This window comes from Melitaea cinxia, chromosome 27 (assembly GCF_905220565.1).
Source record: "Melitaea cinxia chromosome 27, ilMelCinx1.1, whole genome shotgun sequence".
In the NCBI taxonomy this organism is placed as follows: Eukaryota; Metazoa; Arthropoda; class Insecta; order Lepidoptera; family Nymphalidae; genus Melitaea; species Melitaea cinxia.
Genome location: NC_059420.1, coordinates 2,044,631 through 2,059,807, shown reverse-complemented (window position 1 = coordinate 2,059,807; position 15,177 = coordinate 2,044,631). Strand labels below are relative to the sequence as shown.

General features: G+C 42.4%; 1 protein-coding gene across 1 annotated transcript in view; it reads right to left on the bottom strand.

Annotated features, from left to right (window-relative positions):
- Window positions 1-15,177, bottom strand: part of LOC123667264 (double-stranded RNA-specific editase Adar) — a 43,971-nt gene that overhangs the window by 21,529 nt on the left and 7,265 nt on the right. The window contains exons 4-14 of the mRNA XM_045601222.1: window positions 13,353-13,515; window positions 12,022-12,096; window positions 10,308-10,430; window positions 9,840-9,914; window positions 9,183-9,315; window positions 8,423-8,534; window positions 7,189-7,275; window positions 5,225-5,291; window positions 3,885-4,056; window positions 2,728-2,830; window positions 1,934-2,085 (exon numbers count right to left, since the gene is read on the bottom strand). Of these exons, the coding sequence (XP_045457178.1) occupies window positions 1,934-2,085; window positions 2,728-2,830; window positions 3,885-4,056; window positions 5,225-5,291; window positions 7,189-7,275; window positions 8,423-8,534; window positions 9,183-9,315; window positions 9,840-9,914; window positions 10,308-10,430; window positions 12,022-12,096; window positions 13,353-13,515 (1,262 nt within the window). The remainder of the gene's footprint in view (window positions 1-1,933; window positions 2,086-2,727; window positions 2,831-3,884; window positions 4,057-5,224; window positions 5,292-7,188; window positions 7,276-8,422; window positions 8,535-9,182; window positions 9,316-9,839; window positions 9,915-10,307; window positions 10,431-12,021; window positions 12,097-13,352; window positions 13,516-15,177) is intronic.

Genomic DNA, 15,177 nt, shown 5'->3' with positions numbered 1-15,177 from the left:
CAGCAGCGCGCCCTGCAGCCCCGACACGCACCAGCGCGCCGCCTTGTAACATATCGTCCCCCCCCTACCTGTGCAGGTGGTGGTGGTGCAGCAACGAGCCCAGCACCAGCGAGCGCAGGTACACGGGCCGCAGCAGCCGCGCCAGCAGCGCGCCCTGCAGCCCCGACACGCACCAGCGCGCCGCCTTGTAACATATCGTCCCCCCCCCTACCTGTGCAGGTGGTGGTGGTGCAGCAGCGAGCCCAGCACCAGCGAGCGCAGGTACACGGGCCGCAGCAGCCGCGCCAGCAGCGCGCCCTGCAGCCCCGACACGCACCAGCGCGCCGCCTTGTAACATATCGTCCCCCCCCCCTACCTGTGCAGGTGGTGGTGGTGCAGCAGCGAGCCCAGCACCAGCGAGCGCAGGTACACGGGCCGCAGCAGCCGCGCCAGCAGCGCGCCCTGCAGCCCCGACACGCACCAGCGCGCCGCCTTGTAACATATCGTCCCCCCCCCTACCTGTGCAGGTGGTGGTGGTGCAGCAGCGAGCCCAGCACCAGCGAGCGCAGGTACACGGGCCGCAGCAGCCGCGCCAGCAGCGCGCCCTGCAGCCCCGACACGCACCAGCGCGCCGCCTTGTAACATATCGTCCCCCCCCCCTACCTGTGCAGGTGGTGGTGGTGCAGCAGCGAGCCCAGCACCAGCGAGCGCAGGTACACGGGCCGCAGCAGCCGCGCCAGCAGCGCGCCCTGCAGCCCCGACACGCACCAGCGCGCCGCCTTGTAACATATCGTCCCCCCCCCTACCTGTGCAGGTGGTGGTGGTGCAGCAGCGAGCCCAGCACCAGCGAGCGCAGGTACACGGGCCGCAGCAGCCGCGCCAGCAGCGCGCCCTGCAGCCCCGACACGCACCAGCGCGCCGCCTTGTAACATATCGTCCCCCCCCCTACCTGTGCAGGTGGTGGTGGTGCAGCAGCGAGCCCAGCACCAGCGAGCGCAGGTACACGGGCCGCAGCAGCCGCGCCAGCAGCGCGCCCTGCAGCCCCGACACGCACCAGCGCGCCGCCTTGTAACATATCGTCCCCCCCCCTACCTGTGCAGGTGGTGGTGGTGCAGCAGCGAGCCCAGCACCAGCGAGCGCAGGTACACGGGCCGCAGCAGCCGCGCCAGCAGCGCGCCCTGCAGCCCCGACACGCACCAGCGCGCCGCCTTGTAACATATCGTCCCCCCCCCTACCTGTGCAGGTGGTGGTGGTGCAGCAGCGAGCCCAGCACCAGCGAGCGCAGGTACACGGGCCGCAGCAGCCGCGCCAGCAGCGCGCCCTGCAGCCCCGACACGCACCAGCGCGCCGCCTTGTAACATATCGTCCCCCCCCCTACCTGTGCAGGTGGTGGTGGTGCAGCAGCGAGCCCAGCACCAGCGAGCGCAGGTACACGGGCCGCAGCAGCCGCGCCAGCAGCGCGCCCTGCAGCCCCGACACGCACCAGCGCGCCGCCTTGTAACATATCGTCCCCCCCCCCCTACCTGTGCAGGTGGTGGTGGTGCAGCAGCGAGCCCAGCACCAGCGAGCGCAGGTACACGGGCCGCAGCAGCCGCGCCAGCAGCGCGCCCTGCAGCCCCGACACGCACCAGCGCGCCGCCTTGTAACATATCGTCCCCCCCCCCTACCTGTGCAGGTGGTGGTGGTGCAGCAGCGAGCCCAGCACCAGCGAGCGCAGGTACACGGGCCGCAGCAGCCGCGCCAGCAGCGCGCCCTGCAGCCCCGACACGCACCAGCGCGCCGCCTTGTAACATATCGTCCCCCCCCCCTACCTGTGCAGGTGGTGGTGGTGCAGCAGCGAGCCCAGCACCAGCGAGCGCAGGTACACGGGCCGCAGCAGCCGCGCCAGCAGCGCGCCCTGCAGCCCCGACACGCACCAGCGCGCCGCCTTGTAACATATCGTCCCCCCCCCTACCTGTGCAGGTGGTGGTGGTGCAGCAGCGAGCCCAGCACCAGCGAGCGCAGGTACACGGGCCGCAGCAGCCGCGCCAGCAGCGCGCCCTGCAGCCCCGACACGCACCAGCGCGCCGCCTTGTCCGAGCACGACATGGTCAGCAGCCGCTCGCCCTGCCACCGGTGATGGGCTACAGTACAGATGGTCAGGAACCACCCCCCCCCATACGTTCCAGCATCGCAACTATTCAAACTATCACCCCGTCCTCCCATGATACCAGAAAACGACGTTATTAGGCTGCATCAGAGATGATCCAAAACTATACCCCTTCATATGTTCCTGTATCAGAACAATACAGACTATCTACCCCCTCTCTCCTACTTCTTTCAACGGTTGAAACCCTTGAAATCAGCAAACAAGTTATCTCGGTTGATATTTTTAGAGTTTCTTTTTTTATTTCACTAGGTCGACAAACAAGCGTACGGCTCACCTGATGGTAAGCGATAACCGTAGCCTATAGACGTCTGCAACACCAGAAGCATTGCAAGCGCTTTGCTGACCTTACTCACCACAGGAACACTAATTGTTAACAAAATTATTTAACTGATCTTGTTACTCTTTCACATAAAAACTACTAAATTATATACGAAAAAAGCTTATCGCTTAGAATGACCACATTTTAAAACATAAGCTATATTCGTGGTGTAATTTTGACGAACCTTCCCTAACCCCTGATACTAAACCCGCTGATAGGGTTATCACAAGTAAAATCAAACAGTAGACCTAATTTTAACAGTAATTTAAGTAAATTTTACCTGTAAAACGCCATCCCAAGTTTGAAGGATGTTGGTGCAGTTCTTCACGGGTATGGTTCCTTCACCAGACTCTATTTTAGTCCTGAGCTGACCACGTGCTAATCTGCAAAGTAATTTAATTGCATAAAAAGTATTTTTAACAAAACAGTCAAATATTAAAAAAAGTGGTAATAAAAAAATAACGTGAAGCTAGCTTCCCTAGTCGTATCAACCTTTAATTCTGTCATCAGTGACCTCACCTCTTCTCGCTTCAGCCTGTAATATCCCACTGCTTGGCATAGGCCTCTTTCCCCTTGTAGGAGAAGGATCAGAGCTTAATCTACCACGCTGCCCCAATGCGGGTTGGCGGATATATTCCCTACTATGAGTAACGATCGCCATCAGGTGTACATGATAACAACCGGGACCGACGGCTTAACGTGCTCTCCGAGGCACGGTGGGGAGACCCACAAGGACTGCACAAACAGCCAGACCACGGCAAACACCTGTATGGCCAATACAAACGTATGTCAAGTGCGGGGATCGAACCCGCAATCGCCAGCGCAACCGGTACAATCCATAGCTGTGACCGTTGCGCCAACGCGGCGTCAACCCTGCCATTACCCTGTCATAAATGACCGTCCCACCCGTTAGCATACTTATCGGGTCCAGTGTCAAGATGCTCGTGGGGAGTCAGAAAATTACAAATAAACATTTACGGTCTTACTTATAAACGTTTCTTAATTTTTAATCAATTGCTTAGCAACGGATTAGCAAAAACCTCACTTATAAACACTATTTAGCGTTAAGAAGTCGTTAAGTAGTGTTTAAATAGCCGTCAAATTTAAACACTATTTAACTCCTGCTAAGCGGCAAGATGGCGGATTTCACATAAATCAGCTGTTCTATTGTGACGTTTGATCTACTTACTTGCGTGTATTTGTTAGAAAAAAAAAAAAAATTATCATTCTTTGTTCGTTTCTTAACTAAGTAACAGCTAATCAACGTTTATAAGTAAACAAAAGTTAAACATGGATTTGTAGCTTAAGAGCGGTTTAACTAAGCGGTGGCTAAGTATTGCTTAGCGAGATTTTTATAAGTAAGACCGTTAGTTTCCGTAGGTATTTACTCCCCACTAGGGGGGGGGGGGGGCAGGAGGCAGCAGTTTAGTGAGTTACCTGTTGGGATGCCTGTCGGGCTCGGTCTCGTGGTGCTCGTGGGGGCTGAAGATGCGGCCGTCCCCGCAGGGGGCCGTGCTGACGTACAGGTGCAGCTGGCGGTCCGGCCGCAGTTGGTAGCCCCCGCCCGGGAAGGGTTCGATGTCCGACTCGGGTATGGGGACGGTCGGGTCTGACATGATATAGAGATATTAATCAGAATTAGGTTATTTTTTGGTTCAGTTTTGTATTGTTTGCAGGCGTTGCATCGTAATATTAACACCAATATATTGATATTCTTACAGCGTGACTGTTATTTATTAATTTGAACCAATTTCACGGTACAAGTTTAAGGGAGCGAGAAAGGGCTTTTTAAAATTTTATTACAATAATTAAAAGTTAAAACTAATTAATTATTTTATATATAAAATTCTCGTGTCATGGTGTTAAACATTGAACTCCTCCGAAACGGCTCGACCGATTTTAATAAAATTTTGTGGGCATATCGGGTAGGTCTGAGAATCGGCCAATTTTCATACCCCTAAGTTATAAGGTTGGGGGGGGGGGGGGGGGATTGAGCGGGTTAATAACATATATGGCAAAGAAACGTTTGCGGGGTCAGCTAGTAATGATATAAAATTACAAATGGACACGGCCGAAGAGAATGACACGCTCTGGTTGAATCCCCGATCTAATTCTAAATAGACTTTCTCGTAACATACGATTCCAAAGCGTGAAACAATGCGAGTTCTTCCATTCTGCTGACGCGCGCTTTGACCTAACATAACTAGGCCTTATAGGAGGTTGTTTCGTCCACTAAAACATGAAACATGGCCCACCATGGTCATGGAATATGCGTGAAGGTTTATGTGTGTCTTCTGTGTGTGTTGTGTAAGGATATATATTGTTAATGTATATTTTATGGATCTAATTATTTTTTATGCATATTATTATGTAAATACATGTATGTCTCAATGTAATTATAGGTATGTATGTATGTATGTGTGTATATATGTGTTTTATATATTATATACTAAAATATTTACTTATTTATATGTTTTTTTTCTTTTTTAATAATTATGTAAGTCTATCATATCGTAGTTTTTATCGATTTATTATTGATTTTTCCTCCTTAATTTGTGCACACTGCTAACCGCTGCTACTGTATCGTGTCCAGTACCCAAAGGTTATCTGGAAAAAATCGCTATTTAGCGATAAGATCGCCTTTGTACATCTTGTATTGTATCTTTCTTTATATGTGTCTGTATTTCGGTGTACATTAAGAATAAATAAATAAAAATAAATATATTTCTGTGTGTGTGTGTGTGTGCAGTCAATGTCAGATAACTTTACTTTTTTACCTGCAGCGTTCGCGTACATCAATAATTGTGCGTACAGATGGCGCTGTAGACATCTCCTCGCCGCTACCTATAACAAAAATAACTTATTATTACCAATCAGAATACACATATCGCACATTTATCGCGAAAGACAGAAATATTTATTTATTCATACATGTATTATTTATGTGTACGTTCATTGAAAAAAAAAAAACGATTTAGACCACACGACTGAAGTAAAACTTACGAAACGTAACTCTATCTCTTACTATCTTCACTAACTTATTCTCCCTCTCAACTTCCGTTCGCCTCGTTCGATCACACTTTTTGTAACGCTCACGTACTCACCAGTTTACTACCCAAATTAAGCGTGCGTAAGGAAGTTTTACTACAAAAATCATGTAATTCCTCCAGGGCCAAACCCCTCCAAAAAAATTTGTGCATATTTGGTAGGTCTGAGAATCAGTAAAATGAAATGAAATGAAATAAAAACATTTATTTCGTCATAAGGTGATATACACACTTAATGAAAGTGTAACACTAGCCTAACCCCACGGTATCAGTGTGCCTCCGACTTAACTTCATACGAAGATAATTAAACAATATATTTGAATATAAGAAACCCAGGTGTGCCCACAGCCTTATTTCTGTATGGCACACGTGCAAGATTTCAACATCATTTCGGACGAAGATGGCAAGCAACGGAAAGCGACCACCGCAGCGACGGCCACACCGTGGAAACCTTTCTTCAACTTCATTTTATTAAATCATTCTTCGCCTTAACATCAGTAGGGAATCGCCTCTTTTTAGTTATAAGTTTAATTGTAATTTAAATCAATAAATTATTATAAGTAAATTGCTTTTTTTGGCATCTGCGGCTGCAACAATCGTAACTAAAGCCAAAATAATGTAATTTACAAAAATAATAATACAAAGAAATTAAAAACAAAAACAAAAAAACTCGACAATAATAAAAGAAAGTTAAGGCAGCAAAAAAATCATCATCTTCCTGCCCTTATCCCACTTATGTAGGGTCGGCACAACATGTTTTTCTCTTCCATTCCTCTCTATTATTCGTCACTTCAGTGCTTACTCCTTTCTTTCTCATATCCTCACTCACACAATCCATCCATCGCTTTTTCGGTCTGCCGATCGCTCTTCGTCCTTCGACATTCATCCCTAACATTCTTTTACCGACATAGCGGTCATCCCTCCTCATTACATGCCCATACCACGCTAACCTATTGCTCCTCATTTTCTCTGTCACGGGTGCTACTTTCAAGCTTCCCCTTATAATACTCATTTCTAATCCGATCTTTCCTCGTTACTCCAGGCAGCAAAAAAATCAAATAATAAAATGAAAATTTATATCTTAACATTGGTTACATTACAAACTTAGGCAATACGAGTATACCCAGTGTTATGTGCAACCTTAAGGGTTGCCCACCTCAAAATAATTATTTTTTAAATTATTTTAGCAAATTTTTTTATATGTACGATTTTTATTTTTGTGTACCCACACATTAGACATTGGAGACGCGGGTTCGAATCCCACTGGAGCGGTCAATTTTTGATATGACATTCAAAAATTTTTTTATTTTAATTTTTTTATGACTTGGTATTTTTTTTTCTAACCCTCCGATATAGGGGTCGGAGACTTTGTTTGCTATCTATTATTTCATACCAGTTCTCGCTTTTATGCCTCTCGTACTTTCATGCCTCATACTTGATCTTTCTTACATCCATCACCTTTCTTCCGGTTCCCTCTATTTACGTCCTAATTGTCTACTTTGGCTACCTTAACTTAGCTTATGTGATATAAGGGGGTAAATAAATTTGCACATTTGGAATTATAGCTTTTTTATGACTTGGTATTGAAAAATACATAAAACCCTAAATTTTCATTCTATCACCAATTATTTTTAATAACGTTTAGCGGCAAAATAATCTTTGTGAGGTCAGCTAGTATTTTATATAAAACTCACCTCTGCGTGGCAATCGTTCACGGCCCGGCCTCGAACCGACATATGTTCGCCAGACACACACTTCGTGCCCGTCGTCACTGCGATCACCTGACACACATGACATTACACATCACGCACAAAACCAAACGTCCAGACCAGAAGAATTAAATCAAATCAACAGCTATGTATGTGGCTACGGCAGTAAAGAATATAGCCATCCCCTCTCATTTCGTGGGTGTCGTAAGAGGCGAATAAGGGATAACACAGTTCCACTACTACCTTGGAACTTAAAAACCCGACCGATGGCGGGATAACCATCCAACTGCTGGCTTTGAAATACACAGGCCGAAGACGGGCAGCAGCGTCTTCGGTGCGACAAAGCCAACCCTGCGGTCACCAACCCGCCTGCCCAGCGTGGTGACTATGGGCAAAACACATGAGTTCACGACATTTTTCGGAACGAACTTGTGGAGGCCTATGTCCAGCAGACTACGATAGGCTGAAGTGAAATCAAAAACAACTTTATTTAAATAGTCTTCAAAAGCACTTTCGAATCGATATTTAGCGAAAAATTTTTTTTTAAAAAATGATTATTATGTTTAAAAGTGAATCTACCACCGATACGGAATGTAGATTCTGGAAAGAATCGGCAAAATATTCAAACAGTCAAAGCCTGATGGGATTTTTTTCCATAAAAGCGAGTTTCCTCGCTGCAGTTCTTAGTTTTAGTAAAATTCGATCCAGAAGTTGGATGAGTATGACCTTTTTTCCACATGATTTAAGACATTTACGGAAATAAATATAAGTATTGGCATAATTAAAGACCACAACGTTTATCTCATTATGAAACGTTGTGTTCTGAAAGATGTAGTGACAAAAATTCAGAAAGGTATGCTCAGATGGTTTGGTCATGTCGAGAGAATGAGTGAAGAACGATTGACGAAAAAAGTGTATAAGGCGAGTGTGGATGGAAGGGTTGGAAGGGGTAGACCTAGGTGGACGTTCCGAGACCAAATAAGGGACGTCTTGAAAAATGGCCAGGTCAAGAGTACCCAAGAGTAGTAAACCGAAGAGCATGTATGAAGGGAATAATGACAGTGGACGAAGCGAAAGAAGTGTGTAAGGATCGTAGCAAGTGGAAAGAAGTGGTCTCTGCCTACCCCTACGGGAAAGAGGCGTGATTATATGTATATTCAGAATTAAACTTTTAATTTGATAATTGTTATGATATAATAAATCGATATGGATGTCGAACCTTGGCCCCCTCGATCTTGTTCTCGATGGTCATCACGATGCCTGCGAGGACCTTCCTCTTGGAGTGCACGAGGTCACCTTTCATTATTTCATTGAATTTCTCATTGACCAACCTGTAATTTTCAATTACCTTTTTAAATATCACAATTCATTGAAATATAGGGTATAGGAGGAAATTTTCTACTCAAAATCTGGAGTAGGTAGTTCAACTGGGGTAGTACCTCGACCTAACAGAAGATCACAGCTAAATAATACTGCTTTCAAGCAGCATTGTGTTCCTGTTGGTGAGTAAGGTGACCAGAGCCTAAGGGAGTTGGGGATTGGGTCGGTAACACAGCGATGCTTCTGGTGTTGCATGCGTCTACAAGTTACGGTAATCGCTTACCATCAGGTGAGCCGTACGCTTGTCTGCCGACCTAGTTGTATGAAAATATCGTGTAACACAAGGTAGTTACTCCCCCTCTCTTCCCGTGGGTGTCGTAAGAGGCGACTAAGGGATAACAAGGTTCCACAACCACCTTGGAACTTAAGAAGCCGACCGATGGCGCGATAACCATCCAACTGCTGGCTTTGAAATACACAGGCCGAAGACGGGCAGCAGCGTCTTCGGTGCGACAAAGCCAGTACTGCGGTCACCAACCCGCCTGCCCAGCGTGGTGACTATGGGCAAAGCACATGAGTTCACATTATTTTTGGCGTAAACTTGTGGAGGCCTATGTCCAGCAGTGGACTGTATAGGCTGTAATGATGAAGGTAGTTACTTGGCGATGTGGTCAGCCAGCGCCTGCGGCAGGGCGTCCGAAGCAGAAGGCCTGGCTTGCGCCGCTCCCCGCTCGCACATCTCCCCGAGGGCAGAGCGAGCCGCCGCCAGCTTGGCCAGCTTCTTGCTCGACCCTGGAGACCACATCATCAGACAGTACAGTACGAAAGATAAAAAGGTAGAAAAAAAGAAAGAATTTTGATTTTGTACACCTAGATAATTTATTATATAAGCAAATAAATTACTTTTTAATATGTACGATTTTATTTTTGTGTACCCACACATTAGGAATTCTAAACATTTAATACATACATAATTTCGCTCTGGCGGGTACATCGTTCCATAGCTTAATTGGCTAGAGCGCCGACACGGTCAGTCGGAGACGCGGGTTCGAACCCCGCTGGAGCGGTCAATTTTTGATATGATATTCAAAAATTACTTTTTGTTTAATTTTATTTCAGTACTGCTGTTTTTTTTCTTTTTTTTTAATACGTAAAAGTGTTTGACTATATTTATTCAAGAAATAAATAAATAATAAATAAATTAATATTATTAAAAATCAAAACCGTTATCATAAGTTACTTCATTCTAGTAAGCATTTTTTCAAATTAAAATTATTTATTACAGTTATTGATAGTTTAAATTTATTTTCACTCACCATATCCTTCGAAAGTCTGATTTTTAATCTGACAAACTACTTTGAACCGCATACTGTGGCTCAGTTGGACTGGAGCTACAAAAAAAATTATATTGTGATCACTTTTATTCAACAAATAAAAAATAGATTATTGCAATTTTTCTATAAAAAAAACGGGATATTTTTGTTTTTTTTTCTGAATGTTTGAAAAATATCATCATCATATAACATAAACACACGACCGTCTGTTCCTAAAGTAAGCAATTGAATGCTTGTGTCAGAGATAACAGTCGACTGATATAGCTAAATATATTTTTGAATAGTACATATATAAATTTATAAATACAAATATTACACCCAGACTCAGGTGGGAATCGAACCCGCAACCCGCGGAGCAGAAATCATCACTACAAACTGCGCCAACGGGATATTCAAACATAATTTTTTTTTTAAATTAAAACAGAAAAATTATAGGAAAAAAAAAATTACCCTGCACTGTATCCAGAGGAGATCCGTCGCCGAAGGTGCAGATAAACGTGATACCAGGGTAGTTCTCGTAGAGGGTGTTTATGGGGCTCTTGTGGACTGGAGACACTGATGGCCCGAAGAGGCCTGGAACAAACATTTCCGTTTTAGACTATCAGCCAATCCGCTGTGGAGCAGCTTGATGGATTACGAACCAAGCTTTTTAACATGTACACGTTGGTATATAAATTATAATTTTCAAAATTGAGATAATAGTGTTTGCTCGCAAACGAAAAAACATCCGACTTAAATTTATATCGATAAGTAATACAACGTGGGTAGTCCAAAGTTATCATTTAAATATAGATATCGATAGATATCGATACCCCCCCCCCCCCCTTAGTGATATGTGTTAAGGTTTTAGACTACCCCATTCCCAAAATCACGTGTATTTTTCATGCAAAGTACATAATTATATTGAAATTTTCCGATTTAAATACTGGAATGATTTGATTAAGTTTTAGAAAAATAAACAACGTGATGCAAAATTTCCATTCAGACATCAAGGTTGAAAGGTGTTATTGGTTGGTTAGTTTGGTTGGTCCTTGGGAGTGTAAGGTTTATTAGCCAAGATACTATATTAAGATGTAATTATTAGATATTAAATAATATGTAATATACATTTATTGTCATAACTTACATTGATATTAGATTTAGTAAGTTTCAGTTTGTTAGTAACACATTAAATTAATTAATTACATGTAGCAACACAGGAACGAACATATTAATGTTTTTGACGTTTAAAAAGTAATGTGATAATGTGGGTATTCTATTCTCGACATTTGTACCGAACGGTTGTGTAATAAAAATCTGTAAAAATCTTAACAATTAGTGTTCAATTTGAGAAAATAAGGTCAGATCTTTCAACATATTTCATGATTTTCTTCCGAACTCCCCACCCTTTCGAACTTCGCATGATTAATGGACAACCCCTTATGGGGCATCCATTAATTACTCGAGCTATTTTTCGATCAGTTTAGACTCCTCTCCCCCTTAGGTGAGATTTAGTGAGATTTCCCTGGACAGCCCCCCCCCCCCTCCTTTACGTGAGATTAACATTAAAAATATTTTCAACTAAATTTATTTTTATTATTCGAGAAAACAATAAACCGTTCATGTATACTATAATAATAATAATATAATAATAATATCTTAATTTTACAAACTTAGCACTATATTACAATGATAATGTGGCAACAATATCAGAAGCAATGAGATTAGCATCTGTAACCGAACTAGGCACAGCCTGTATTTCGGCTATCAACACCATTCCCTTCCAGTAATTATTTATTATACGATAATAGGTGCCAGAAAACATATATCGTATCGTATAGTACACAAACTTTACTTCTAAATTATTTCACTATAGTTAAGTTATTTAAATTAATTAACATTCCAAGCAAAAACTAAATTATTTTGATAGCCATGAGATTTATTTTAGCGGGCATAATGAACACTCAAAATCATTTTTTTTCAATATCTGTAATATTATATATTTTTTGAAGTTGATGTGAGATTTTCGATTATTATCAGTTTAAATGAGATTTGGTGAGATTTCATTGAACCCCCCCCCCCCATTCTGAGCTCACGTAATTAATGAATGTCCCCAAATGTGGCAAAATAATGTTTTCTTTTCAATGTTGTACATATTTCTTAGTAAATGTTAACAAAATCTTACCGGAAGGTGCACACGCCTTCTTGTCATTCACTTCAGGTGGCTGTATCTTGGTTTCGATGCACTGAAATTCGGACACTGAAAGAAATAATAATATTTTTAAAAAGTTTGTATATGTATGGGCGCGGACATTGAACGCTCGGGTCGGAGCGGGGATCGCTTTGTCGCAGGGGACGCAAATATGGTCGTATGGATGCAAAAAAATAATGATGAATTTATGGAATGGGCAGCCCAATAATTATTAATTAAAAAAAAAACGACTTCAAACAGAAAAAAAAGTAAAAAATTAAAAAAAAAATAAACGCCCTAGCCGCCACTACGATTTTCGAAGGCTTCAATTTATCTGGGATGCCATCATCAGATCCTCAGATCCAGATTTATCATGGTACCACCCTTGGGATATCTCCTTTCCAACAAACGAAAACGAATCATCAAAATCGGTTCAAATCGACAAAGTTATCCGCGAACATACACGAAAAAATATACGGTCGAATTGAGGAACCTCCTCCTTTGAAGTCCTTAAAAAAGGTCAAGGTTATTGGCCATGGGCGCTAAATATTAAAATACGCCACGGGGCGAAAACAAAGCAAAAACAAATAAAATGCAATAGTATTTAGTACTCATTAAATATCTATTTCAATTTTTATATAACTTCGTCGGCATACTAGCGTAGGGCTAGCATCAGGGTAAGCGATTACCGCAGCTTACAGACGTCTGCAACACAAGAAACATTGCAAGCACGTTGCTGAACTTACCCCTAATTCCCCCAGAGCTCTTCGAGTAAGGTGACCACCTTACTCACCAACAGGAACACAACGCTGTTTGAAAACAGTATTATTTAGCTATGATCTTCTGTAAGGTCGAGGTACTTCCCCGGTCGGGGTGCTCCATAGTTTGAGCAGGAAATTTCCGGCTGTGCTCTACCATAAAGTTAAATAAAGGTCAGCGCTAAATATCCGGACCGATGGCTGTACCAATCTATAGGCACTAGTACTAATTACTAGATTTTGTTTTCTATTATACTACAAATGTGGCATACAAGCGTACATTCCGCTTGGTAATAAGCGGTTACCTATAGACACCTGCAACACCAGAAGCATCGCAAGCATGTTACCGACCCAATCCCCAATCCCCTAACCCCTCTCCAGGAAAGAGCTCCTGGATACTCCCTTGTGTTCCTGTGGCGAGTCTGGTCAACAACACAAAGCTACAGGAAAGCAATGTTTATTTAGTTGTGATTTTCTGTAAGCTTGATATCCTTCAACAGTCGGTCTGCTCCGAATTTTGAGCAGGATATTTCCATCTGTGCCATATTTCAATATATTTGTTCATACCTGGGTACTTTGGTGGCTCATCGCTTGTGAAGTCAGGTTGTGGTCCAGGGTTAGGGAGTACTCTTCCCGCGCGAGCCAAAAGGGCACTCAGGCATGTTCTTGCGGCCGACGCTCGTGCCTCCCTTTTACTGTGACCCCAACCCTCAAAGGTCATATCCGCTACCTGTATAAAAAGAATTTAACGTTACACTATGTACCGACTTATATAACAATTAAGTGTTCTTCTTCAAAAAAAAAAAATGAACACCAATTAACACAGACTAATAATAAAATTAAAATACCATCGGCTAACTTCTTTTTTTTAATCGACTTCCAAAAAAGGAGGAGGTTCTCAATTCGACTGTATTTTTTTTTAATGTAAAGTGTGTTCTTTTTTTGTTGGAAAGGGGATATCCCTAGTTTGGTACCATGATAACGAAACTAGGATCTGATGATGGGATCCCAGATAAATCGAGGGAAACTCTCGAAAATCCGCAATAACTTTTTACTGGGTGTACCGATTTTGATAATTTTTAATTTAATCAAAAGCTGATGTTTATCATGTGGTCACATATAAATTTTATCGAGATCTGATAACTAATTTTTGAGTAATCTTTGATAACGCGTAGTTACTTGACTATTTTTACGTTGTATTACACGTCGATGTAATTGAAGTCGGTTTTTTTTTTCGTTTGCAAGCAAACACAATTATTTTAGTACTATTTTAGTTATACCTAATAACTAGTGGTCGACCAGTGGTCGAAATTCGACCATAATTTAAATAAGTTTGAACATTAAACAAAAGAGTATATATGCGTGTGTGTGTCAAACACATGTTATAGTGTGTGTAAGGCTTTTTTTTAATTGATTTAATGTATTTTTGTGCATAATTTTAAAAAATATATTAGCATTCTGCACTCCTTCTCTATATAAACTACTAGCTGACCCGGCAAACGTTGTCTTGTCGCTAAACGCTATTAAGAAATAGGGGTTGGTGGTAGAAGGGTGAAAATTTAGGGTTGTATGTATTTTTTAATTTTGTATCATAAAAAAATAGAAATTAAAAATTTTGTCTAAAAAATAAAGAAAATAAATTTAGGGGTGGACTACCCCTAACATTTAGGGGGATGAAAATGTTGGCCGATTCTCATAGATACCGGATAAGCACAAAAAATTTCATCAGTCAGTCAAGCCGTTTCGGAGGAGTATGGCAACGAAAACTGTGACACGAGAATTTTACATATTAGATAAGTGTGTGAAATTAGACACTCCTCCGTTCGAGCAATTTTCGTAAAAGGGGGTACAAAGTTTTTGCTTCACGTATTAATATATACTTGTAAACTTCGGCATTTAAAATTTATTATGAATTTTTAATGCTGAAAAGAAAAAAAAAAAACCTTAAAAAACCGAAAATAGAAAATTAATCATTATTAAGTTAGGAACCCTATATATTTTTAGTAATTATTAAGTTTTTATTATTATTTCACAGTTGCTACATTTTGAGCAAGACTAGTTACTGGCCACGAATAAGGTCTCATGGAAATTTCGATTGTATTCCATTTGTGATATTTAGAAGATACTAATTTAAATGATAATTTTTTTCGACTACCCACATTTTTTTACTTATCGATGTGAAATTGAAGTCAGCTTTTTTTTTGTTTATTACAATTGTTTTTAACCAACTTCAAAAACGAAGGAGGTTACTCATTTCGACCGTATATATATTATGTATGTTCGGGGATAACTTCGTCGTTTATTCACAGATTCTGATAATTCTTTTTTTGTTGGAAAGGAGATATACCACGGGTGGTACCATAATAAGGAAACCAGGATGTGATGATAGGAT